This window comes from Entelurus aequoreus, linkage group LG02 (assembly GCF_033978785.1).
Source record: "Entelurus aequoreus isolate RoL-2023_Sb linkage group LG02, RoL_Eaeq_v1.1, whole genome shotgun sequence".
NCBI classification, from domain to species: domain Eukaryota; kingdom Metazoa; phylum Chordata; class Actinopteri; order Syngnathiformes; family Syngnathidae; genus Entelurus; species Entelurus aequoreus.
Genome location: NC_084732.1, coordinates 14506669 through 14531421, shown reverse-complemented (window position 1 = coordinate 14531421; position 24753 = coordinate 14506669). Strand labels below are relative to the sequence as shown.

At 39.2% G+C, this 24753-nt stretch overlaps 2 protein-coding genes across 2 annotated transcripts in view; one reads left to right on the top strand and one right to left on the bottom strand.

Moving 5' to 3' along the window:
- The first annotated feature begins 2177 nt into the window (after nt 1-2177).
- LOC133630805 (GPN-loop GTPase 1-like) lies at nt 2178-21851 on the top strand. Its single transcript, XM_062022562.1, has 13 exons — nt 2178-2392; nt 5462-5555; nt 7245-7351; nt 7419-7456; nt 7523-7601; nt 7667-7761; nt 10029-10074; nt 13096-13242; nt 13304-13386; nt 13519-13558; nt 13646-13733; nt 21253-21360; nt 21439-21851. Exons 1-13 carry the CDS (start codon nt 2246-2248, stop codon nt 21540-21542), a joined length of 1176 nt encoding a protein of 391 aa, XP_061878546.1. The 5' UTR covers nt 2178-2245; the 3' UTR covers nt 21543-21851.
- A 2588-nt stretch (nt 21852-24439) lies between these two features.
- Nucleotides 24440-24753, bottom strand: part of LOC133662622 (major intrinsically disordered Notch2-binding receptor 1-like) — a 30543-nt gene continuing 30229 nt past the window's right edge. The window contains exon 5 of the mRNA XM_062066738.1: nt 24440-24497. The gene's annotated coding sequence lies outside the window, so the exon portion shown is untranslated. The remainder of the gene's footprint in view (nt 24498-24753) is intronic.

Below are 24753 nucleotides of genomic sequence, written 5' to 3'. Positions count from 1 at the left end.
ATTTAACTTTAGCCTACTACTACAACCATATTATTTACCAGCAACATAAAGTGAAACAGAGGCAGAGGTGTCCTGCCACAGTCAGTAACAAATAAACAGAAAACAGTAGTGGTGGTAGATAGACACAGAGCTTCATCAAACATCTGATCCACTGAATGAAGAGCTCCAAAAATGTTGAACTTTAGACTGCCATCAGTTTTACTCCCTACACTTAACCATGTGTTTCCTACTGCCTGCAGACTTTGCACCCTTTGTTCTATACACATGTTGTGTTTCTAATATAAATACATTTAATAAAGTCAAATACAAGTAAGGCAACAAGAGAAGTATCCTACACTTCTCTTTTGTAAAGTAAATATGAACAGCCGATATGGGCATCTATATCAACTATATGATTTGCCTGAGAAGCTGGAGAGGACAAAAAAAAAAAAAAAAAATTTTTTTATTTGTGGCGGACGTAATTCTTTCGTGGTGGGCCGCCACAAATAAATGAATGTGTGGGAAACCCTGCGTTTACCAAACAATCTGTCACTCCTAATCGCTAAATCCCATGAAATCTTATACGTCTAGTCTCTTATGTGAATGAGCTAAATAATATTTGATATTTTACAGTAATGTGTTAATAATTTCACACATAAGTCGCACCCCCGGCCAAACTATGAAAAAAACTGCGACTTATAGTCCGAAAAATACGGTAAGCAGATATTAACAGTAATTGAACAAGTAGATTAATAATTCATTTTCTACCACTTGTCCTTAATAATGTTGACAGAAATAATTGAATGATAAATGACACAATATGTTACTGCATATGTCAGCAGCTAAATTAGGAGCCTTTGTTTGTTTACTTACTACTAAAAGACAAGTTGTCTTGTATGTTCACTATTTTATTTAAGGACAAACTTGCAATAAGAAACATATGTTTAATGTACCCTCAGATTTTTGTTATAATAAAGCCAATAATGCATTTTTTTGTGGTCCCCTTTATTTAGAAAAGTATCGCAATACATTTTGGTATCGGGACACTAGTTTGAACTAATGGAGCCAGTACACGTTGATTTCACATACATTATCAGAAAGAATCATACCTCATTGGCCTCACAAACTCCGAGGGAATAAAGTTTATTTTCAAGCCGAGACTCCATTAACCTCTTCCATCAAATTATTTTGCTGTCTCATGCTGCTTTCCTTAGTCTGTCACATATTAATTGTCCCCCCAACAATGTGACCAAACCGGAACAAAAAATATGTTCCTCTCCAATTTACATGGGTTTTGTAACAAAAAATAAAGTCAACATGTACTTGCATGAAATTACCAAAGAAAATGCATTTTTAATCACATTATATGTAAATATTAACTTACATGTATACTTTTGATTGATTGATTGATTGAAACTTTTATTAGTAGATTGCACATTGAAGTACAATTGACCACTAAATGGTAACACCCGAATAAGTTTTTCAACTTGTTTAAGTCGGGGTCCACTTAAATTGATTCATGATACAGACACTAGAGATGTCCGATAATATCGGCCGGCCGATATTATCAGCCGATAAATGTGTTAAAATGTAATATCGGAAATTATTGGTATCGTTTTTTTTATTATCGGTATGGTTTTTTTTGTTTGTTTGTTGTTGTTTTTTTTATTAAATCAACATAAAAAACACAAGATACACTTATAGTGCACCAACCCAAAAAACCTTCCTCCCCCATTCACACTCATTCACACAAAAGGGTTGTTTCTTTCTGTTATTAATATTCTGGTTCCTAAATTATATATCAATATATATCAATACAGTCTGCAAGGGATACAGTCCGTAAGCACACATGATTGTGCGTGCTGCTGGTCCATTAATAGTACTAACCTTTAACAGTTAATTTTACTAATTTTCATTAATTACTAGTTTCAATGTAACTGTTTTTATATTGTTTTACTTTCTTTTTTATTCAAGAAAATGTTTTTAATTTATTTAAGTAGTAAAGTAAAGTATAAGGAAAAGTGTCTACATTTGATTATTTACATTTGATTATTTTTTATTTACAATACATTGTATTTATTTATTCTAACCAACTATGGAATTATATAACATATATACAATGTGCTTCTGTCAGCAGCTACACAAATTATAACATTATATACAAGCGCCTTCTCGAAAGGTGGCGCTAAAACAAAAATCCGTCATGAAGCAGAAGCCGAAGAAGAAGAAGGAGACGAAGAAGAAGTAGAAGAAGAAGAAGACAAAGATGGCGGAAGCTACAGCGAGTGTTGACAACATGATGGCAGGCGATCAGGCGGACGTGAGTGCGGGAGAGCAGGCTGCCGGTGGGAAGAAAGCAGTTTGTTTGATCGTTCTTGGCATGGCTGGATCCGGAAAGACCACCTTTGTTCAGGTCATCATTTAATCATATTTTCATTGATTACCGTTGAGAACAACATGCCAACGTGATGTTATCACATTCCGGGCTATTTTTTATATATAAAACTATTATCAAAACAGACCGCTTCTTTAACAAGTTACCATAAAGACATTCACATGTAGTCTCACAAACTTTAATATCCGCCAATGAGGACGTCTGTGTAACCGCAATGACGTCACCAGTCTCTTTCATGGCTTGACGCTTTCTAGAAAAGTCGTTGCACTTTAGGCAAGGCAAGTTTATTTATAGAGCACAATTCGTACACCAGGCAATTCAAACTGTCCATCCATTTTCTACCGCTTGTCCCTTTCGGGGTTGCGGGGGGCTGCTGTAGCCTATCTCAGCTGCATTCGGGCGGAAGGCGGGGGTACACACTGGACAAGTCGCCATCTCATCAAACTGCTTTACAGAAAATAAAAGAAAGCAAAATATTCCATATTTCAAATTAAATCTAGAAAATACAATAATCGTAGAACAATCATCCATCCATCCAGCCATTTCCTACCGCTTGTCCCTTAATAATCCGTTAATTCAAATTAAAATCAATCAAATCAGGCTGAATGTGAACATTGCCAACATTGAGGCCTGTGTCACATCTTTAGGAAGACTTTAGATTGCACAGTACAGTACATATTCCGTACAATTGACCACTAAATGGTAACACCCCAATAAGTTTTTCAACTTGTTTAATGTAGAGAATAATTTTGCCACACCTAGTGTGTGTGTGACAATCCCTTGCAGCCCTAGTGTGTCACACTAGGGCTGCAACTAACTATTCATTTGATAATCGATTAATCTGTCGATTATTACTTCGATTAATAATCGGATAAAAGAGGCAAACTACATTTCTATCCTTTCCAGTATTTTATTGAAAAAAAACAGCATACTAGCACATACTTATTTTGATTATTGTTTTTCAGCTGTTTGTACATGTTGCAGTTTATGAATAAAGGTTTATAAAAAATAAAAATAAAATTGCCTCTGCGCATAGCATAGATCCAACGAATCGATGACTAAATTAATCGCCAACTATTTTTATAATCGATTTTAATCGATTAGTTGTTGCAGCCCTATGTCGCACAATCAGCCCTCTGTTTTCCCGGTCTCTGTATCAGCTGATATTTGACACAGGCCCCCATATCCCCTTTTAGCTGCCCGGGATATGCCTGTACATTATTCTCTAATTTTGGATCTACAGAATCAGCATGTCCTCATCCATTTGTGTCAACCAGATGAAATTAAGTCTAAAAACCTTTGACAAGTTGACTTCATGTCTGTCGCCGCCCATCAGGACCTTTGCAAAGTGTAAAATACGATCCGCCTTGAAGACGGAGTATTTTATTTTGAAAGTAAACCGGATATTTTATTTTGTGTTTGTGCATGACTTCCTGTCCAACACTAGCAGATTTTGACACCGTGACTTGAATAAAAACGGAACAAGTTGGTGTGCCGGTCTGTGGGTGTTCCGCATTTAGTGGAAATTCGGGGTCAGTGTTTATAGCTTCACCTTTATCGTTAGTTTTTAAGCCAAAATACGTCCATTCCCCCTCTTTTTTCTCCCCACTGTTTCTGCTTGTAAGTGCTCTCTGTGTGTGCTGACTAGCGACATGCGTCTCGGCTCGTGTTACCAGCAATGTCAGCACGGCGCACCATCATGTCAATGAAAAAAAATATTTTATCGGTATTTTTCAAAGGCAGTATAGTACCTTTTTTTAATTCATTAGTACGGGGGTCAGCAACCCGCGGCTTTAGAGCCGCATGCGGCACTTAAGTGCCGACCGAGTGGCTCCCTGGACCTCTTTCAGAGATGTGTGAAAATGGAAAAAGATGAACAAAAAATATATATTTTTTGTTTTAATATATTTTCTGTAGGAGAACAAACATGACCCAAACATTCCTAAATGTTAAAAATCCCACTGTTTATGTTATACATGCTTCACTAATGGGAGTATTTTGCAAGCATCGTTTTGTTCTACTAATTTCAGCGATCCTTGAACCAGTTGTAGTTTGTTTACATGCACAACTTTCTCGGACGCGGCCACAGAAAGACGTGTTTTATGCCACTTCTTTGTGTCATTTTGTCCACCAAACGTTTTATGCTGTGCGTGAATGCACAAAGGTGAGATTTTATTGATTTGCTGGAGTGCTTATCAGGCATATTTGGTCAATCCATGACTGCATTAATTATTTAACTGATGCTAATATGCTATTTAGGCTAGCTGTATGTACATATTGCATCATTATGCCTCGTTTGTAGGTATATTTGAGCTCATTTAATTTCCTTTACTTATGTCCTCTGCGTATTTAATTGATATTTGCATGTCTCATGACACATTAATATTATATACAATATTGGTTGCATTTCTCAGAGTTGTTTGTGTGCCATGTTATTCCAGACCACAGCAAACGTTACCCAGCTTGCAAAGATTGTAACAGATATATTAGAGGAAGACAGCCTGCCGTTTCCTTAAACTTGGACACACACATCTATACCTTTGGCCATTCTGAGCCAGTCATTTCCAGAAGTTATCCTATACTGTGAGAAGCCTCCATTTTACTAATGATTTCCAATGTTGCAAAAATGTGTAGAATAAAAATTAAAATACAACATTTCTGTCAACGAAGATTTGCGTCAGCCTTTGATAGTAGGCTGTTATAGCTAATATAGATACTTACATTTCTCATAGTCATTCACATTGACGTCCCACTGGGGTGAGTTTTTCCTTGCCCGTATGTGGGCTCTGTACCGAGGATGTCGCTGTGGCTTGTGCAGCCCTTTGAGACACTTGTGATTTAGGGCTATATAAATAAACATTGATTGATTGATTGATGTGTTGCCTTCATTATAACACTTATATAAGACTTTAAATTTTTGCGGTTCCAGACCGATTTTTTTTGTATTTTTGGTCCAATATGGCTCTTCCAACATTTTGGGTTGCCGACCCCTGCATTAGTACCATAAAAGCCTTAATCTAATGTCCGCTGAATGTATTAGTGGACGTGCCCTCTAAGTGTCTCTAACCATTATGTCGATTTTAACAGAGGTTGACGGCGCATCTGTATTCTCTCAAATGTCCGCCATACCTCATCAACCTGGATCCTGCCGTCCACGAGGTCCCCTTCCCTCCAAACATCGGTAAGGAGCGTATTACTTGTACAAAACCCAAAACCAGTGAAGTTGGCACGTTGTGTAAATCGTAATTAAAAACAGAATACAATAATTTGCAAATCCTTGTCAACCTATTTTCAATTGAATAGACTGCAAAGACAAGATACTTAACGTTCAAACTGGATAACTTTGTTATTTTTTGCAAATATTGGCTCATTCAGAATTTTTTGCCCGCAACTTATTTAAAAGAAGCTGGCACAAGTGGCAAAAAATAGACTGAGAAAGTTGAGGAACACTTATTTGGAACATCCCACAGGTGAACAGGCTAATTGGGAACAGGTGGGTGCAATGATTGGGTTTAAACCTCTAAAGGCTTAGTGGCCACATGTGTGGACAGCACCTTTTAGCTCTTATTTCTAAAATTGTGTACACTACTGAATTGGGGTCTTATTAGCCGCTTATGTGGACACTTATACTGCCATCTGGTGGTGTCAGAAGAGTATAACATACAATGGAATTTGGAAAAAAAAAGTGTAAAAATAAGAATTAGCAGGTCACTAAACATGAAGTACATGTTTGTTACTTATGGACTAAGTGCATCATATCAAAAGATGATTCTTAGTTTTTATTCTAATTAGGGTCCAATAAGCCGAAATAGCAAAGAGAAATAAAAAAAGTATGTAAACAAACAGCTTGGGCCTTAAGAGGATAAAAGCATCTGCAAGTGCAAGTTAAAACTCTATGCAAAGCCAAAGCCATTTATCAACAACACCCAGAAACGCCGCCGGCTTTGCTGGACCCGAGCTCATCTAAGATGGACTGATGCAAAGTGTAAAAGTGTTCTGTGGTCTGACGAGTCCACATTTCAAATTGTTTTTGGGAAACTGCGGATGTTGTGTCCTCCGGACCAAAGAAGAAAATAACCATCCCGATTGTTATAGGCGCAAAGTTCAAAAGCCAGCATCTGTGATGGTATGGGGGTGTATTAGTGCCCAAGACATGGGTAACTTACACATCTGTGAAGGCACCATTAATGCGGAAGGGTACATACAGGTTTTGGAGCAACATATGTTGCCATCCAAGCAACGCCTTCTTCGTGGACGCCCCTGCTTATTTCAGCGAGACAATGCTTAGCCACATTCTGCACGTGTTACAACAGTGGGGGGCCAACAACAGACTGGCCTGCCTGTAGTCCAGACCTGTCTCCCATTGAAAATGTGTGGCGAATTATAAAGTCTAAAATAGGACAACTTAGACCCCGGACTGTTGAACAACTTAAGCTGTACATCAAGCAAGAATGGGAAAGAATTCCACCTGAAAAGCTTCAAAAATTGTTCTTCTCAGTTCCCAAACGTTTACTGAGTGTTGTTAAAAGGAAAGGCCATGTAACACAGTGGTGAACATGCCCCTGTGCCAACTTTTTTACAATTTGTTGCTGCCATTAAATTCTAAGTTAATGATTTTTTTTTTTTTTAAATAAAAAAAAAGTTTCTCAGTTCGAACATTAAATATCTTGTCTTTGCAGTCTATTCAATTTAATATGAGTTGAAAAGGATTTGCAAATCATTGTATTCCGTTTTTATTTACCATTTACAAAATGTGCCAACTTCACTGGTTTTGGGTTTTGTACTTGAAGTCTGCCTCTAGCGTACAAAAAGCCACTTTGAGTCCACGTTTCCAGACACGACCTCTGACCTGAACGTTGTTGCTCTGCAGACATCCGAGACACGGTGAACTACAAAGAGGTGATGAAGCAGTACGGCCTGGGACCCAACGGTGGCATCGTGACCTCTCTCAACCTGTTTGCTACTCGCTTTGATCAGGTCTTTCCTGTTCTTACTTACCCCTGCAATGTTTTGCACCAGAAGTAATACAGCGGTCGTCCTCTAGGTGATGCACTTCATAGAGAAGAAGCAGCACGATCACAGGTCAGTGAACGGATCGTACGTCTGAATATCATCGCAAATGTTCATCGTTTTCTCTCACCTGTGCAGGCACGTGCTTATCGACACCCCGGGTCAGATCGAAGTCTTCACCTGGTCCGCGTCCGGAACCATCATCACGGAAGCTCTGGTGCGTCGCCAGCCCGGCCGAGGTTTATTGTGCTGCTTCATCCGATAACGTGCAAAATGTCTCAGGCCTCGTCCTTCCCCTGCGTGGTGGTCTACGTCATGGACACGTCACGGAGCGTCAATCCCGTCACCTTCATGTCCAACATGTTGTACGCCTGCAGGTACGATAGTGCAAGTTTTCTCACTATTATGTTAGATCCACTATGGACTGGACTCTCACACTATTATGTTAGATCCACTATGGACTGGACTCTCACACTATTATGTTAGATCCACTATGGACTGGACTCTCACACTATTATGTTAGATCCACTATGGACTGGACTCTTACAATATTATGTTAGATCCACTATGGACTGGACTCTCACTATTATGCTAGATCCACTATGGACTGGACTCTCACTATTATGTTAGACCCACTATGGACTGGACTCTCACTATTATGTTAGATCAACTATGGACTGGACTCTCACTATTATGTTAGATCCACTATGGACTGGACTCTCACTATTATGTTAGATCAACTATGGACTGGACTCACACTATTATGTTAGATCCACTATGTACTGGACTCTCACACTATTATGTTAGATCCACTATGGACTGGACTCTCACAATATTATGCTAGATCCACTATGGACTGGACTCTCACACTATTATGTTAGATCCACTATGGACTGGACTCTCACAATATTAGCTAGATCCACAATGGACTGGACTCTCACTATTATGTTAGATCCACTATAGACTGGACTCTCACTATTATGTTCGATCCACTATGGACTGGACTCTCACAATATTATGCTAGATCCACTATGGACTAGACTCTCACACTATTATGTTGGATCCACTATGTACTGGACTCTCACAATAGTATGCTAGATCCACTATGGACTGGACTCTCACACTATTATGTTAGATCCACTATGGACTGGACTCTCACAATATTAGCTAGATCCACAATGGACTGGACTCTCACAATATTATGTTAGATCCACTATGGACTGGACTCTCACTATTATGTTAGATCCACTATGGATTGGACTCTCATACTTTTATGTTAGATCCACAATGGACTGGACTCTCACACTATTAACTAGATCCACTATGGGCTGGACTCTCACTATTATGTTAGATCCACTATGGACTGGACTCTCACAATATTATGCTAGATCCACTATGGACTGGACTCTCACACTATTATGTTAGATCCACTATGGACTGGACTCTCACTATTATGTTAGATCCACTATGGATTGGACTCTCATACTTTTATGTTAGATCCACAATGGACTGGACTCTCACACTATTAACTAGATCCACTATGGGCTGGACTCTCACTATTATGTTAGATCCACTATGGACTGGACTCTCACAATATTATGCTAGATCCACTATGGACTGGACTCTCACAATATTATGCTAGATCCACTATGGACTGGACTCTCACACTATTATGTTAGATCCACTATGGACTGGACTCTCACAATATTAGCTCGATCCACAATGGACTGGACTCTCACACTATTATGTTAGATCCACTATGGACTGGACTCTCACTATTATGCTAGATCCACTATGGACTGGACTCTCACACTATTATGTTAGATCCACTATGGACTGGACTCTCACAATATTAGCTAGATCCACAATGGACTGGACTCTCACACTATTATGTTAGATCCACTATGGCCTGGACTCTCACAATATTAGCTAGATCCACAATGGACTGGACTCTCACAATATTATGTTAGATCCACTATGGACTGGACTCTCACTATTATGTTAGATCCACTATGGACTGGACTCTCATACTTTTATGTTAGATCCACAATGGACTGGACTCTCACACTATTAACTAGATCCACTATGGGCTGGACTCTCACTATTATGTTAGATCCACTATGGACTGGACTCTCTCACTATTATGTTGGATCCACTATGGGCTGGACTGTCACTATAATGTTAGATCCACTATGGACTGGACTCTCACAATATTAGCTAGATCCTTATGTTAGATCCACTATGGACTGGACTCTCACACTATTAACTAGATCCACTATGAGCGGGACTCTCAGTATTATGTTAGATCCACTATGGACTGGACTCTCACAATATTATGCTAGATCCACTATGGACTGGACTCTCACAATATTATGCTAGATCCACTCGACGTCCATTGCACCGGTCGCCCTGGGGTGGGGGGGTCACCTACATCTACGGTCCTCTCCAAGGTTTCTAATTGTTATCCCATTGGGTTGAGTTTTTCCTTGCCCTGATGTGGGATCTGAACCGAGGATGTCATTGTGGTTTGTGCAGCCCTTTGAGACACTTGTGATTTAGGGCAAAATAAATAAACATTCAAGTTAGCATTTGTTGCCGCAAAAAACACGCCCTTGTAACGGTTTCTTGTTTGGTGTTCTTTTAGTATTCTCTACAAGACCAAGCTCCCTTTCATTGTCGCCATGAACAAAGTGAGTAACTTATTTTTATTTGTTTTACTAGGCTTAAAGTGTAACGTTACATTTAGCCATGTCCTGGTCCGATATCAGCTAACAAAGCAAGCATCGGATGATATTGGCGAGCATCTAAAATCTCAGTAATAATAAAGTTGGACAGCTAACATCTAAATGTCCTCCCAATAAACACACAAGATTGATATTTTCTAGAGTTGTCCGATAATGGTTTTTTTCCGATATTGTCCAACTCTTAATTACAGATATCAACCGATACTGATATATACAGTAGTGGAATTAACACATTATTATGCCTAATTTTGTTGTGATGCCCCGCTGGATGCATTAAACAATGTAACAAGGTTTTCCAAAATAAATCAACTGAAGTTATGGAAAAAAATGCCAACATGGCACTGCCATATTTATTATTGAAGTAACAAAGTGCTTTTTTTTTTTTGACATGCCTCAAAACAGCAGCTTGGAATTTGGGACATGCTCTCCCTGAGAGAGCATGAGGAGGTTGAGGGGGTCGGGGTGGGGGGGCTTTGTCAATAACATTAACAAAGCGCACTTTTGTGCATTCACACACAGTATGAAACTTTTGGTGGACAAAATGAGACAAAGGAGTGGAAGATTTGACATGTAAACAAACTGTTGCGTCACAGTCCACACTGTGGTGAGTTCAAGAGCCGCCGAAATTAGTCGGAAAAAACGATGTTCACCAAATAATATCAGTGAAGCATACACACAAACATGTTAAACAGTGGGCTTTCTAACAATTGGGAAGGTTTGGGTCATGTTTGTCCTCAAACCAAAAACATACTAAAACAAAGAAATTATTTTTCCCCATCTATTTCAATTTTCAATCCTTTTTTAAAAATGCTCCAGGCAGCCACTAGAGTGGCACTAGAGAGCCGCGGGTTGCTGACCACTGTCTTAGACACACGAATTAAAGGTGTTTCTGAAATCCTCTGATGCTTTTTTTAACCACAACATTAGCGCCACATGAAACTTTATGTCCCACTATGACAGGGGTGTCCAAAGTGCGGCCCCGGGGGCCATTTGCGGCCCGCAGCCACACATTCTGGAAATGCTATTGCAAAAATAAACATTAACTAGAAAAAGTTGCAATGTTAACACAAAGCTGCCATGCAGGCTGTTTTTTTCTTTTGTCTATCTTTATTTTTCTTTTTTTGCCATTGCTTAAAAAAAATAAAAAATCTATGTTGTAATGAATTATTGACCTATTCAAGGCTCCAATTATTTCAAATATTTCACTTTAAAATGTTTTATGTGGAAAATATTGCATATATTGTGTGGTTGCCATACAAAAACATCCACATTTTCTTTGACAAAAGAGCATAAAACAAACAAAATAATAGTTCAAACCTAAAATTGACAGATATATCTGAAGTTGATCTCGTAACTTAAGTGTTGAAAGTTTTAAAAAAAAACTAATACAAATGTATCACTTTGAGTGGGGCACCTTTTGTATCCTAAATATATTTAATGGGATTTTATTTATCTTTTCACTGTGATTACTCAAAAATAACAATGAATTAATATCAATGGTGTCTTGCATTATTGATGTTTTTAAGGCTCTAATTACTTCACATCAAACATTGCTTTCTGAATGTTTTGGGCAGTGGGGGAAATACTGCATATTTCAGTTTTATTATAAAAAACAAAGTTGTCTTGACAGAAAAGGCATAAAACCTTTTTGGTTTTTTAAATTTTATATCAACCTGAAGTTGATGTACTGTAGAGATTTACTGTAAGCGTTAAAAATAAAAAAAATAATTTGACTTGTTTTTAACATTTTAATGACTTAGACCCTTTATGGTCCCCGGGAGCCCTAAAGGGAAAAAAACCAACCAAAATCCATATATTTTGTTATGATTTGAAAATGAAAACTATCAAAATGGCCCCCGCAGGCTTTAATTTTTCCATGTGCGGCCCTCAGTGGAAAAAGTTTGGACACCCCTGCATTATGTTTACTGATCTATACTATTCATTAGGGCTGTGAATCTTTGGGTGTCCCACGATTCGATTCAATATCGATTCTTGGGGTCACGATTCGATTCAAAATCGATTTTTTTTTTTCAATTCAACACGATTCTCGATTCAAAAACGATTTTTTTCCCGATTCAAAAGGATTCTCTATTCATTCAATACATAGGATTTCAGCAGCATCTACCCCAGTCTGCTGACATGCAAGCAGAGTAGTAGATTTTTGTAAAAAGCTTTTATAATTGTAAAGGACAATGTTTTATCAACTGATTGCAATAATGTACATTTGTTTTGACTATTAAATGAACCAATAATATGACTTATTTTATCTTTGTGAAAATATTGGACACAGTGTGTTGTCAAGCTTATGAGATGCGATGCAAGTGTAAGCCACTGTGACACTATTGTTCTTTGTTTTTTATATATATAAATGTCTAATGAAAATGTCAATGACAGATTTTTAATCACTGCTATGTTGAAATTGTAACTAATATTGATGCTGTTGTTGATAATATTCATTTTTGTTTCACTACTTTTGGTTTGTTCTGTGTCGTGTTTGTGTCTCCTCTCAATTGCTCTGTTTATTGCAGTTCTGAGTGTTGCTGGGTCGGGTTTGGTTTTGGAATTGGATTGCATTGTTATGGTATTGCTGTGTATTGTTTTGTTGGATTTATTAATTAAAGTAAATAAATAATAATAATAAAAAATCAACAACAAAAAAACGATTTAAAAAAAAAATGAGAATCAATTCTGAATCGCACAACGTGAGAATCGCGATTTGAATTTGAATCGATTTTTTCCCACACCCCTACTATTCATGTTTAAATAACATTTACTGCAAATATATTTTGGCTCCAAATATCAGTTACCAGCCTGCTTGACTACCAATAATCGGTATCGTCCCATAAAAAACTGTAACGGTCGATCTCTATACTGTTTATCTAAATACGATATCGGGTATGCTGGTTCAGTTGGTGTGTTGCGTTCAAGGCCCCGTGGTGAAAAAGGCTTGTTGTGCGCTTTGTGCAGACGGACATCATCGACCACAGCTTCGCCGTGGAGTGGATGCAGGACTTTGAGGCTTTCCAGGACGCTCTAAACCAGGAAACCTCCTACGTGAGCAACCTGACACGCTCCATGAGTCTGGTCCTGGATGAGTTCTACTCCAACCTGAGGGTGAGAGCGCCATTTGGAACGCTTGAAGGAGAACCTCTGATGACCCGGCCTGCTTCCACAGGTAGTGGGCGTGTCCTCGGTGACAGGAAATGGATTGGACGACTTCCTCGTTAAGGTGCAGGAAGCAGCTGAAGAGTACAACAGGTGTGTTTACAATTTGTATGAAGTCACAACATTTCTGTTTTTTTGTTTTTTTTGACCAGCGGGTGGCAGTAGTGTCCATGTTGGCTTATCAGAGAAGTAATGTTTTGTATTAAACGTCTCTTGGTTCCTCAGGGATTATCGACCAGAATATGAAAGACTGCGCCAACAGCTGGTGAGCGTCTTGGCCGTGTTAGCTCTCCCAACGCCCACGCTAACTTCTTGACGACTTGAGCGTTTTGACCTTTGCCCTGTCCACCAGCTGGACGCTCAAAGTAAAAAGCAGGAAGAGCAGCTGGAGAGACTCCGGAAGGATCTCGGCGCCGTCGACATGGCGACGTCTGTTTCAGGTCAGCTATGACCGAACATTTATTTTGGTTTCCTGTCGTCGCCAAAGTCTCAACACCCTTTCTCAGACTACCGTATTTTCCGCACTATAAGGCGCACCTAAAAACCTCCAATTTTGTCAAAAGCTGACAGTGCGCCTTATAATCCGGTGCGCCTTATACATGGACCAATATTGAGCCTCCAACAGGTAAAAGTTTCAATCAATCCATCAATCGCAACTACGGTAAGCAGTGTTTCCCATAAACTGCCAAGATACCTGTGGCTGTGGGGGCGTGGCTATGGGTGTGGTCACCATGACATCATCGAGTAATTTGCATAATTTACTACAATGATATGATTTTCTCTAAAAAGGCTCAAAGAATGTATACTTACTAATTAATAACAGTTTTGTTTTAAACGTCCATCCATCCATCCATTTTACAATATAATTACAACACTTTATGTACATATTTATATACAGATTTGAACAATAAGTTATTCACTGAAATATATTTATTAATTGTGGTTCTTACAAAAAATATATCTTATAAAATATATAAGCTAAAATGTCTCTTACAGCTCTGCCCCTTTAATTAGTGCATACTAAATAATTTAACTTTAGCCTACTACTACAACCATATTATTTACCAGCAACATAAAGTGAAACAGAGGCAGAGGTGTCCTGCCAGTCAGTAACAAATAAACAGAAAACAGTAGTGGTGGTAGATAGACACAGAGCTTCATCAAACATCTGATCCACTGAACAAAGAGCTCCAAAAATCTTGAACTTTAGACTGCCATCAGTTTTACTCCCTACACTTAACCATGTGTTTCCTACTGCCTGCAGACTTTGCACCCTTTGTTATATACACATGTTGTGTTTCTAATATAAATACATTTAATAAAGTCAAATACAAATAAGGCAACAAGAGAAGTATCCTACACTTCTCTTTTGTAAAGTAAATCTGAACAGCCGATATGGGCATCTACATCAACTATATGATTTGCCTGAGAAGCTGGACAGGACAAAAAAAAAAAAAATTGATGTTTTTTTATTTTTATTTTTATTTGTGGCGGACGTAATTCTTTCGTGGCGGGCCGCCACAAATAAATGAATGTGTGGGAAACACTGGTAAGCAACCGCCAACTTCATTTTCCCCCGTAGAAGAAGAAGAAGCGCGTGTTGCATGCTGGGATATATGACTGCGCGAGGCGTGCCGTTTCATTTCCATTTGTTTGTTTATGTAAAGACCCCAAAATGGCTCCTATTAAGAGACACGCTCACGACGCAGAGTTCAAACTTAAGACGATCAGTCACGCAGTAGAACACGGGAATAGAGCAGCAGCGACACTGACTCCATTAATGACGACTTCGACTTCGCCAAACTGTTTAATTCGGACACTGAAGAAGAAGAATTTGAGGGATTTGTGGATGAGGAATAACTTCATAAAGTGAGCCTTACATGTTTATTTTGTGTGTTGTGTTGTGTGACATTAACGTTTGAGCAACGTTGAGTTATTGATATATTGTTATTGTTCTGCACTATTTCGAGTGTTACTATATTGCATACTTGCCAACCCTCCCGAATTTTCCGGGAGACTCCCGAAATTCAGCGCCTCTCCCGAAAACCCGACAAATATTCTCCCGAAAATCTCCCGATTTTCAGCCGGAGCCGGAGGCCACGCCCCCTCCAGCTCCATGCGGGCCTGAGTGAGGACAGCCTTTTTTCACGTCCGCTTTCCCACGATACAAACAGCGTGCCTGCCCAATCACGTTATTCCATACGAGGCGTCCGGCATACCGCCGATGAGCATGGTGCAGATGGAGAAGATCTTCTCGGCGTCCGTGTCGGCGCACACGTTGCCAAAGCCGACGCTGGTCAGGCTGCTGAGGGTGAAGTAGAGGGCGGTGATGTACGAGCCGCGCACCGACGGGCCGCCGACCGTGTTGTTGACGTCGGGCAGTGGTCCCCAACCACGCGGACCGATTGGTACCGGGCCGCACAAAAAATAAATAAAAAATATTTTTTATTAAATCAACATAAAAAACACAATATATACATTATAGATCAATACAGTCTGCAGGGATACAGTAATGGCGTAACATGTCTCCTTCGAGCTACACTGCAAAAAGTCAGTGTTCAAAAACAAGAAAAAAATAAATAAAATGAGGGGTATTTTACTTGAACTAAGCAAAATTATCTGCCAATAGAACAAGAAAATTTGGCTTGTCAAGATTTTCCAAAACAAGTCAAATTAAAGCTGCAAGCAGCGTTGGTCGGGTCCGCATTTTGGCAGGTGCTAGTCCTAGGTGTCCCAATACTGTTGTCCAGTGGTAGTCCTGAGTGAGACCTACATAGAGGTTTTTGTTTCGTGTCTCTACGATATTCGTACTGGGAGTTAGATACTTTTGTGTAGTGTACCTACCTTCTCTGCATTCTGTGCTCACGCTGGTGCTTTCTGCTTTTAAGCAGCCATCTTAAAACAACAGCAGCGGAGCAACTTTAGTGCTGCGGGTCTTTGAAGGCACGTAAACTCAAAACGGTAGCACTAAACGAAACGCCGTCGTCAACTTTTAATCAGAAGGGTTCAATCTCTCCTGTAGCAGTTTGAAGCCTAAACGACTAACGCGCTCGGAGGTGATAATGTTTGATGTTTGGTGACCGGTTTTAACAAAAATTTTGTTTTGAAGGAGGGATAGCAAACTTCCTGTTGATTTTTGCTGAAGGATGTCAATCTAAGAAATGTAGGTCTAGGTGAGACCTACCAGAGGTATTTGTTTCATGTCTCTAAGACGTTCCTACCGGAAGTTACAAGCAGTTTTGTCTGAGTTTTCCTCTGAGGAGCAATTTTTTCTCTGTTTTATTCAAAAATTGCGCTGGGGTTCGGTTTTTTTTTTAGATCGCAATTTCCACCAGTCCCGATGTGTGTAAGAAGTTTGGTGAGTTTTGAAGTATTTTAAGAGGGTGAAATTACAGCTCAAAGAGGCAAAAATGAGTGTTTTTAGTACATTTTTGTCTTAAATGGGAAATTGCCAACTTCATGTTCGTTTTTGCCCGAGGATGTGTCATTATGAATTGTAGGTCTAAGTGAGACCTACATACAGGTTTTTGTTTCATGTCTCTACGACCTTCCTAGTGGGAGTTACAGGCAGTTTGTTTTTGTTTTTTCCTAGGGGGCGCTAGAGCGCAATTTTGATTTTTGGGGTTTGGGTTTTTTATTAGATGGCAATTTTCGCAGGTCCTGATTTGTGTGTCAAATTTGGTGCGTTTTGAAGCATGTTAAGTGGGTCAAATTAGAGTTTTTTGTGGCAGCGGAATAATAATAAATAAAGAATAATAAAACCTTACAAATTCAATAGGGTCCTTTCGTCCCATTGCAAAAGGACTCCCTTTTGCAATGGTCCTGTGCGGACCCTAATTAGCTAACCTCAATGAACCCCAAAATACCTTAAAATAAGTATATTCTCACTAATAACAAGTGCACTTTTCTTGGTAGAAAAAACAAATGAGACCTTTTTTCTCAATATGTTGAAAATGTTTCTTAAATGAAGTAAATGCTAGTGCCATTATCTTGACATAATGATATGCGCTCGGCATTACATTTCTTGAAACCAGCAAACTTATACTAAAAACTAGTTTATTGTTCTTAATGGAAAGGCAACCGCTTGTTACTCTGGGGGTCTCCTAGCCGCTCAGGCAAATCATATTGTCTAAAAACGCATTTTTCCATGGATAACATGACATCATCGCGCCAAGTGCGTGCTCTTTCAGTCAATTAGTGCGCAAAGGAATATATATATACATACATGTGACCTGTGCTGGCAAAATGAGTCACAATGAGGAAATTTTAAAAACTGAGTTATTGTTATTTACACATTCTCCATCTAAAGACCTTCAAAATGATATATGGTTTGTTGGAATCGGACAGAAAATGACCGAGTTACATCCGATTGAAGTCGACCAAGTTTGAGGGTCCGTTTTGAGAAAAAACAGCTTAAAGTTTACTGTTCCAGAACAGAATGTTCCAAAACAAAACTCCATAGCAACCATACCTTAAAAGTCCTTGTAGCAACACCAAAATTGATACAATTAAAGTCAAATCCCATGTCTAAAGGAAAAATATATATTCAACTCTATTGAAAACGGTTATGTACAAAAATTTCAACACTGTTATGTCACAGTTTTTTTGTTCACTGGTCAGCTGGTCAGCTGTCCGTAATATTCCTGACCAGCAGCACTAAGAAGATTCGCCGACTGCAGTGAGTTTAGCGCACTTGCAACCACCTGTGTACCCTCTCCACCTTCTACCGTAATTTCCGGACTATAAGCCGCACCTGACTATAAGCCGCACCAGCTAAATTTAGGGGAAAATACAGATTGCTCCATATATAAGCCGCACCCGACTATAAGCCGCAGGGTTTTGATGTGTAATTAGCGTAGTATATAGGGCGGGGGTTCCTGCTACCACGGAGGGGATTGTCGGGACAGAGATGACTGTTTGGGAACGCAAAGCGTCCCATTTATTAACAATAAATCTTTCAATCATTCAATCAAACTTTCACATCTTTGACATGGCGAACAGCATTCGTGCAGAGTACAAATAATACAACGGTGCAAAGTAATACAAAGTGCTCGCCTGCACGTTATCAAAATAACCAGCCTACCGGTATATGAAAAGTCAGTCTTTAATCATTGTGTCATCGTCTTCCTCCTGTGTACTAAAACCACCGAAATCCTCTTCATCGGTGTCGGAGAAGAACAGGCCGTATATAAGCCGCACCCTTGTATAAGCCGCAGGGACCAGAACGAGGGGGAAAAGTAGCGGCTTATAGTCCGGAAATTACAGTAAATCCATTACGGAATGTAAAACAGTCTAACTTATCCACAAAAATAATAATTAAATGTTCGAAAATCACCTTTTTTCACCAAATATTCCGCTCGAATTACTGTGTTGTTTTTCATCAGGGCGCTGCCATGATACCACAATGCACCGCGCGGGGTGATTCAACCAATGAGGGTACGCCTCACAGCGACCGCTTAGCAACAAGCCGGATTTGTTTACGTCAGGTTTAAAAACTCGAATTGTATCGGTTCAGAATGGCGTCATCGGGAATTCCATGCTCATTTTTAGAAAGTAGGTAAACTTGGCGTCACAATGATACCAAATATGGCTAGGGGGATTCCCCCTTATTGCCGCGAGTGAGCGTTGAAAAACACTTGATTTTCTCAAGGAATTTTAACACAAAGGACTAATTTCTGAAGACATACCTCGTACAAAACCTTCAAATAAAGGTGATTTAAGATGTTTTCTTGCTATTTCGATGATTGGGATCGCTAGATTGTGGCTTTATGGACTCGTTTTTGTGAAAATCTCAATTTCAACCAAGATACATTTTTTTCACTTATTTGCCTGTAGCTCAAAATTAGCCTGTGCGCATTCCGACTCATTTTGCCAGCACGGGTCACATATTTGCGCGTGATCTATTTCTGTTCAAAATAGTTTGCAATGTCACATGTTAAATGTTTAAATATTAACTGTCAGTTTGCTGTACTGTGCCAACTGTGCTACTATATGAGTACGTGTTTTCTATTGTTTCATTGAAAATAAAACAGCAAAGTCCATTTGGCTGTCATCTGATTTAAAGGCCTACTGAAAGCCACTACTACCGACCACGCAGTGTGATAGTTTATATATCAATGATGAAATCTTAACATTGCAACACATGCCAATACGGCCGGGTTAACTTATAAAGTGCAATTTTAAAATTCCCGCCACACTTCCGGTTGAAAAACTCCTTTGGATATGATTTATGGGTGTGACGTCACAAAAGCAACGGAAGTGGTTGGACCACATCGGACCCGATAGAAAAGCCTCTTGTTTTTTTCGACAAAATTCCACAGTATTCTGGACATCTGTGTTGGTGAATCTTTTGCAATTTGTTTAATGAACAATGGAGACAGCAAAGAAGAACGTTGTAGGTGGGATCGATCGGTGTATTAGCGGCTAAGTACAATACTGTAATATCTGTGATATTTGCATTAGTGTACTGTGTCTTTAAGGGTTTGGGGAACACGCTTGCGCGAGTGAGTTGGCGGAGAACTTGAGTGTGTGTGAGCGTGAGTTGTGGCTAACAGCAGCTCGTGTATGTGTGTGCGTTACTTTTTGAACTACAACCAGTTACCGCTTGTTAATAAAGCGATTGAGCAGCGCATCCTCGTCTGTGTGACTCCTTCTCCACTGCGGGGCATTACAATACTTACAGCAACACAACAAGGACTACTTACCCTGACGCCTAGCCGATGCTTGCCGCCAAACCCACGGATGAAGTCCTTCGTCGCGCCATTGATCGCTGGAATGCAGGTGAGCGCGGCTGTTGATGGGAAGATGAGGGCTGGCTGGCGTAGGTGGAGCGCTAATGTTTGATCATAGTTCTGTGAGGTCCGGTTGCTAAGTTGCTAAATTAGCCTTAGCGTAGTTAGCAACAGCATTTTTAAGCCTTACCAGGCTGATCATTTTTAACCGTGTAGTTACATGTACATGGTTTAATAGTATTGTTGGTCTTCTGTCTATCCTTCCAGTCTGGGGTTTATTTATTTTGTTTCTATCTTCATTTGAGAACGATGCTATCACGTTAGCTCAGTAGCTAAGTGTATCACCGATGTATTGTCTTGGAGATAAAAGTCACTTTAAATGTCCATTTCGCGTGCTGGACTCTCATTTTCAAGAGGATATAGTATCCGAGGTGGTTTAAAATACAAATCCGTGATCCACAATAGAAAAAGGAGAGAGTGTGGAATCCAATGAGCCAGCTTGTACCTAAGTTACGGTCAGAGCGAAAAAAGATACGTCCATCACTGCCTCTCAAGTCATTCACTGTAACGTTCCTCATCTACGAATCTTTCATCCTCGCTCAAATTAATGGGGTAATCGTCACTTTCTCGGTCCGAATCTCTCTCGCTCCATTGTAAACAATGGGGAATTGTGAGGAATATTACCTCCTGTGACGTCACGCTACTTCCGGTACAGGCAAGGCTTTTTTTTTATCAGCGAGCAAAAGTTGCGAACTTTATCGTCGATTTTCTCTACTAAATCCTTTCAGCAAAAATATGGCAATATCGCGAAATGATCAAGTATGACACATAGAATGGATCTGCTATTCCCATTTAAATAAAAAAAAAAACATTTCAGTAGGCCTTTAATTACTGTATGAGACACAATTGTGTCAAAGTCATGATTTTTACTTTGAAAAAGTAGTTTTATACTTGTGAGTGTTGATGACACAGCTTTGCAACAGTTGATATTCTAGTTTCTTGTTTTACTCAATATAGGTCATCAAATCTCAGCAACAAGCTGTAATATCTTACTGAGATCATTTAGGAGCAAAACCCTTAAAAGAAGTAAAACACTCAACATAAAATCTGCTTAGTGAGAAGAATTATCTTATCAGACAGAAAATAAGCAAATATCACCCTTATTTGAGATACTTCATCTTACTAAGATTTCAGTTTTTGCAGTGTGGTCACGTGTTGTGTTCCGCAGAAAACGTCGACGTGGCCACACCCAGCGACCTCATCATGACCCGCGGCGCCCGCGACTCCGAGGACGAAGACGACGTGGACAGCGACACGGACGACATCGACCACAGCAGTGAGGCTCGCTGACGTCTGCCGGGTGTCCGTCCGAAGCTCGAAATAACTATTTTTTTTATTATTTTTTTGTCCGCAGAAGCGGAGGAGAGCAAAGAGAAGGACGCCTTTGGAAGCTTCCTGCAGGAGAGGAGGGAGGTGATTCAGGTCCGGAATCGAAAGTGCGGATTGCCGGAAAGTTAAGAACCAAAACAGACTTATTTCTTCACCTCTTCACGGACAAGCTGGGGGACTTTTGTGAAGTCAAGTGCAGCCTGCAATTAAAAACAAATCTATTCATGTCTGTCTATCTGTGTTGGCCCTGCGATGAGGTGGCGACTTGTCCAGGGTGTACCCCGCCTTCTGCCCGAATGCAGCTGGGATAGGCTTCAGCCACCCCGAGAGGGACAAGTTGTAGAAAATGGATGGATGTTTTTTAATATGTTTTATGGGAGTGTAGTCATCTTTTTGTTTCCTTTACTTAGTCAAAATAAAAGTTATGCTTGGTTTGCATTTTTGATATATTTCATTATCTTTTATTTATTACACAGCTGTATAAAGAATAACGTTTTAGTTGTCCGCCTCTATTTGCTTTAATAATCGTGCCTTGCAACAATTTAATCACACATGAATTTACTAATACATGATGTCATCGATGACACATTTCATTTAAGTCATATAGTCGTGGTCAAAAGTTTACATACACTTGTAAAGAACAGTCTTGAGTTTCCAATCATTTCTACAACTCTTATTTTGTTGTGATGTAGTGATTGGAGCACATACTTGTTGCTCACAAAAAACATTCTTGAAGTTTGCTTCTTTTATGAATTTACTGAAAATGTGAGCAAATGTGCTGGGTCAAAAGTATACATACAGCAATGTTAATATTTGCTTACATGTCCCTTGGCAAGTTTCACTGCAATAAGGCACTTTTGGTAGCCATCCACAAACTTCTGCTTGAATTTTTGACCACTCTTGACAAAATTGGTGCAATTCAGATAAATTTGTTGGTTTTCTGACATGGACTTGTTTCTTCAGCATTGTCCACACGTTTAAGTCAGGACTTTGGGAAGGCCATTCTAAAACCTTAACTCTAGCCTGATTTAGCCATTCCTTTACCACTTTTGACGTGTGTTTGGGGTCATTGTCCTGTTGGAACACCCAACCTCCGGGCTGATGATTTTAGGTTGTCCTGAAGAATTTGGAGGTAATCCTCCTTTTTCATTGTCCCATTTACTCTCTGTAAAGCACCAGTTCCATTGGCAGAAAATCAGGCCCAGAGCATAATACTACCACCACCATGCTTGACAGTAGGGGTGGTGTTCATTGGATTAAAGGCCTCACCTTTTCTCCTCCAAACATATTGCTGGGTATTTTGGCCAAAAAGCTACATTTTTGTTTCATCGGACCACAGAACTTTCCTCCAGAAGGTTTTATCTTTGTCTATGTGGTGTCAGATGAAACAAAAATGTGTGGTGTGGTGTGTGTTTGCTGTTGTTGTTTTTGTCTCTCTGTCTAAACCCCCTCTTGTCCCCACAATTCCCCCCTCTGTCTTCCTTTTTCTCTCTTTCTATCCCCTCCTGCTCCGGCCCGGCTGCACCAAATGATAATATAAATACTTTTAATAAAGTCAAAATACAAGTAAGGCAACAAGAGAAGTATCCTACACTTCTCTTTTGTAAAGTAAATCTGAACAGCCGATATGGGCATCTACATCAACTATATGATTTGCCCGAGAAGCTGGGCAGGACATTATTTAAAAAAAATAAAAAATAAAAAGTGTGTTGTGGCGCAGTTGGGAGAGTGGCCGTGCCAGCAACTTGAGGGTTCCTGGTTTGATGCCCATTTACCATTCAAAGATTCCCACCCATATTTGATTACTATATATTTTGGTCACAAACCTGACCAGAGCTTTGTTCATAATGCTTTATGTGTTGTATGAATAATCTTCGTGATTTCTTATCAGTTGACAAGGTTAAACTCTTACGTAGGTTGGATATGTTTATTGGATGCGATTAAAATCAAGAGTAAAACTGCTAATTCAGTGTTAATCGTCATATATAATATACACAGTAAACATAGACTACTATTAAATTGAGCACAAACATGTTTCTAAACATGAGCGCTCTTATGAACGATTGTGTGTTCTTTGTCGACCTCTAGTGGCCAAATTGTGCCATTACAGTGTTTGCTACTTTGCAGACGCCAGGTGAGGCGTGAAAGACGTTAGCAACTTGTGTCCGGGGTTACACTAAAACACTTCACTTCGTGATTCATAATAGTTCGTTAATCAATTCATGGTAGAAAGATAGAATACTATTAACCGCAACATGTAAGTGTAAAAACAACAACAACATTATTATTTGTACATTTTCAGAATGTGCTTGTTCTATTTTCAAACAAAGAAAACAATCTGAAGTTGTCTTTATTTTTAAGTTATCGAGCCATGTCAAGAACAACTTTCAAAATAAAAGTGCACAAATAATAGACAAAATGGACAATTGTACAAAATAAATCAAAGACTCAGTACAGTATCATAGGAAATTAAAGTAATAAATAAATAAAACATTTAAAAAATGTTTTATTATAATGGTTGTCCACACACTTTTATTTTTGTATTACTCTATTTTCTTATGATGCTGTACTGAGTCTTTGATTTATTTTGTACAATTTTCCATTTTGTTTATTTGTGCATACTTTTATTTTAGAAGTTGTTCTTGATTTATTATATCAATTGATTGACCACAGCTGTGACTATTTAAGTGCATCACTTCCTGTTAAAAAATGTATACATTTATATTAAAATCATAAGAAGGACACGAGCGTTGCCGGCCTTGCTTTTTCTTTAAGTACACTTTTTGCCGTGCACCTCTTTATTTTTGTTTTATTACCTTTTTTGGAGAGTGCGTGTTTTTTTTCCTGTATTTTGCACCACATATATTTATTAATACATTGGTATACTTTTAAACATTTTATTTGAATATTGTTTGTGCTTCCTACTGTACTCTTTTGCGTGAAAAGATGTCACAGATTGACTCTGGAACAGACCATTCCTATTTCCTTGTGTGAGAGGGAAAAAAAGAAAAAGCTGTGTAGTCACACCTGATTGGCTGATCATGACATCATCATCTGGGGCGAGGAGTTCCCTCACCCTGCTCTCTGAAACACAAACACACACACACACCGTTTTTTATAGAGGACAATAAAGTGCATCATGGGTAAATAGATGAAATAACAAATGATATAAAAAATGTAAACAAATAATGATATTTTATTTAATGATGATAATCAACGACAAAAAAAAAGGATGCGTGTCCTCCTTCCCACACGAGAAAACACCCACAGCACGCCTCCTCTTCTTTGGTGTGTCGTGACCAATGGGAGCCCACGCCTCTCCTCAGCCAATGGGAAGGCT

Excerpts from the sequence above, each read along its gene's own strand:
- LOC133630805 (XM_062022562.1), top strand. The coding sequence starts at position 2,246 with ATGGCGGAAGCTACAGCGAGTGTTGACAACATGATGGCAGGCGATCAG. Across the intron at positions 7,762-10,028 it reads AACATGTTGTACGCCTGCAG|TATTCTCTACAAGACCAAGC; the intron begins GTACGATAGTGC and ends GTGTTCTTTTAG. Across the intron at positions 13,734-21,252 it reads CATGGCGACGTCTGTTTCAG|AAAACGTCGACGTGGCCACA; the intron begins GTCAGCTATGAC and ends TGTGTTCCGCAG.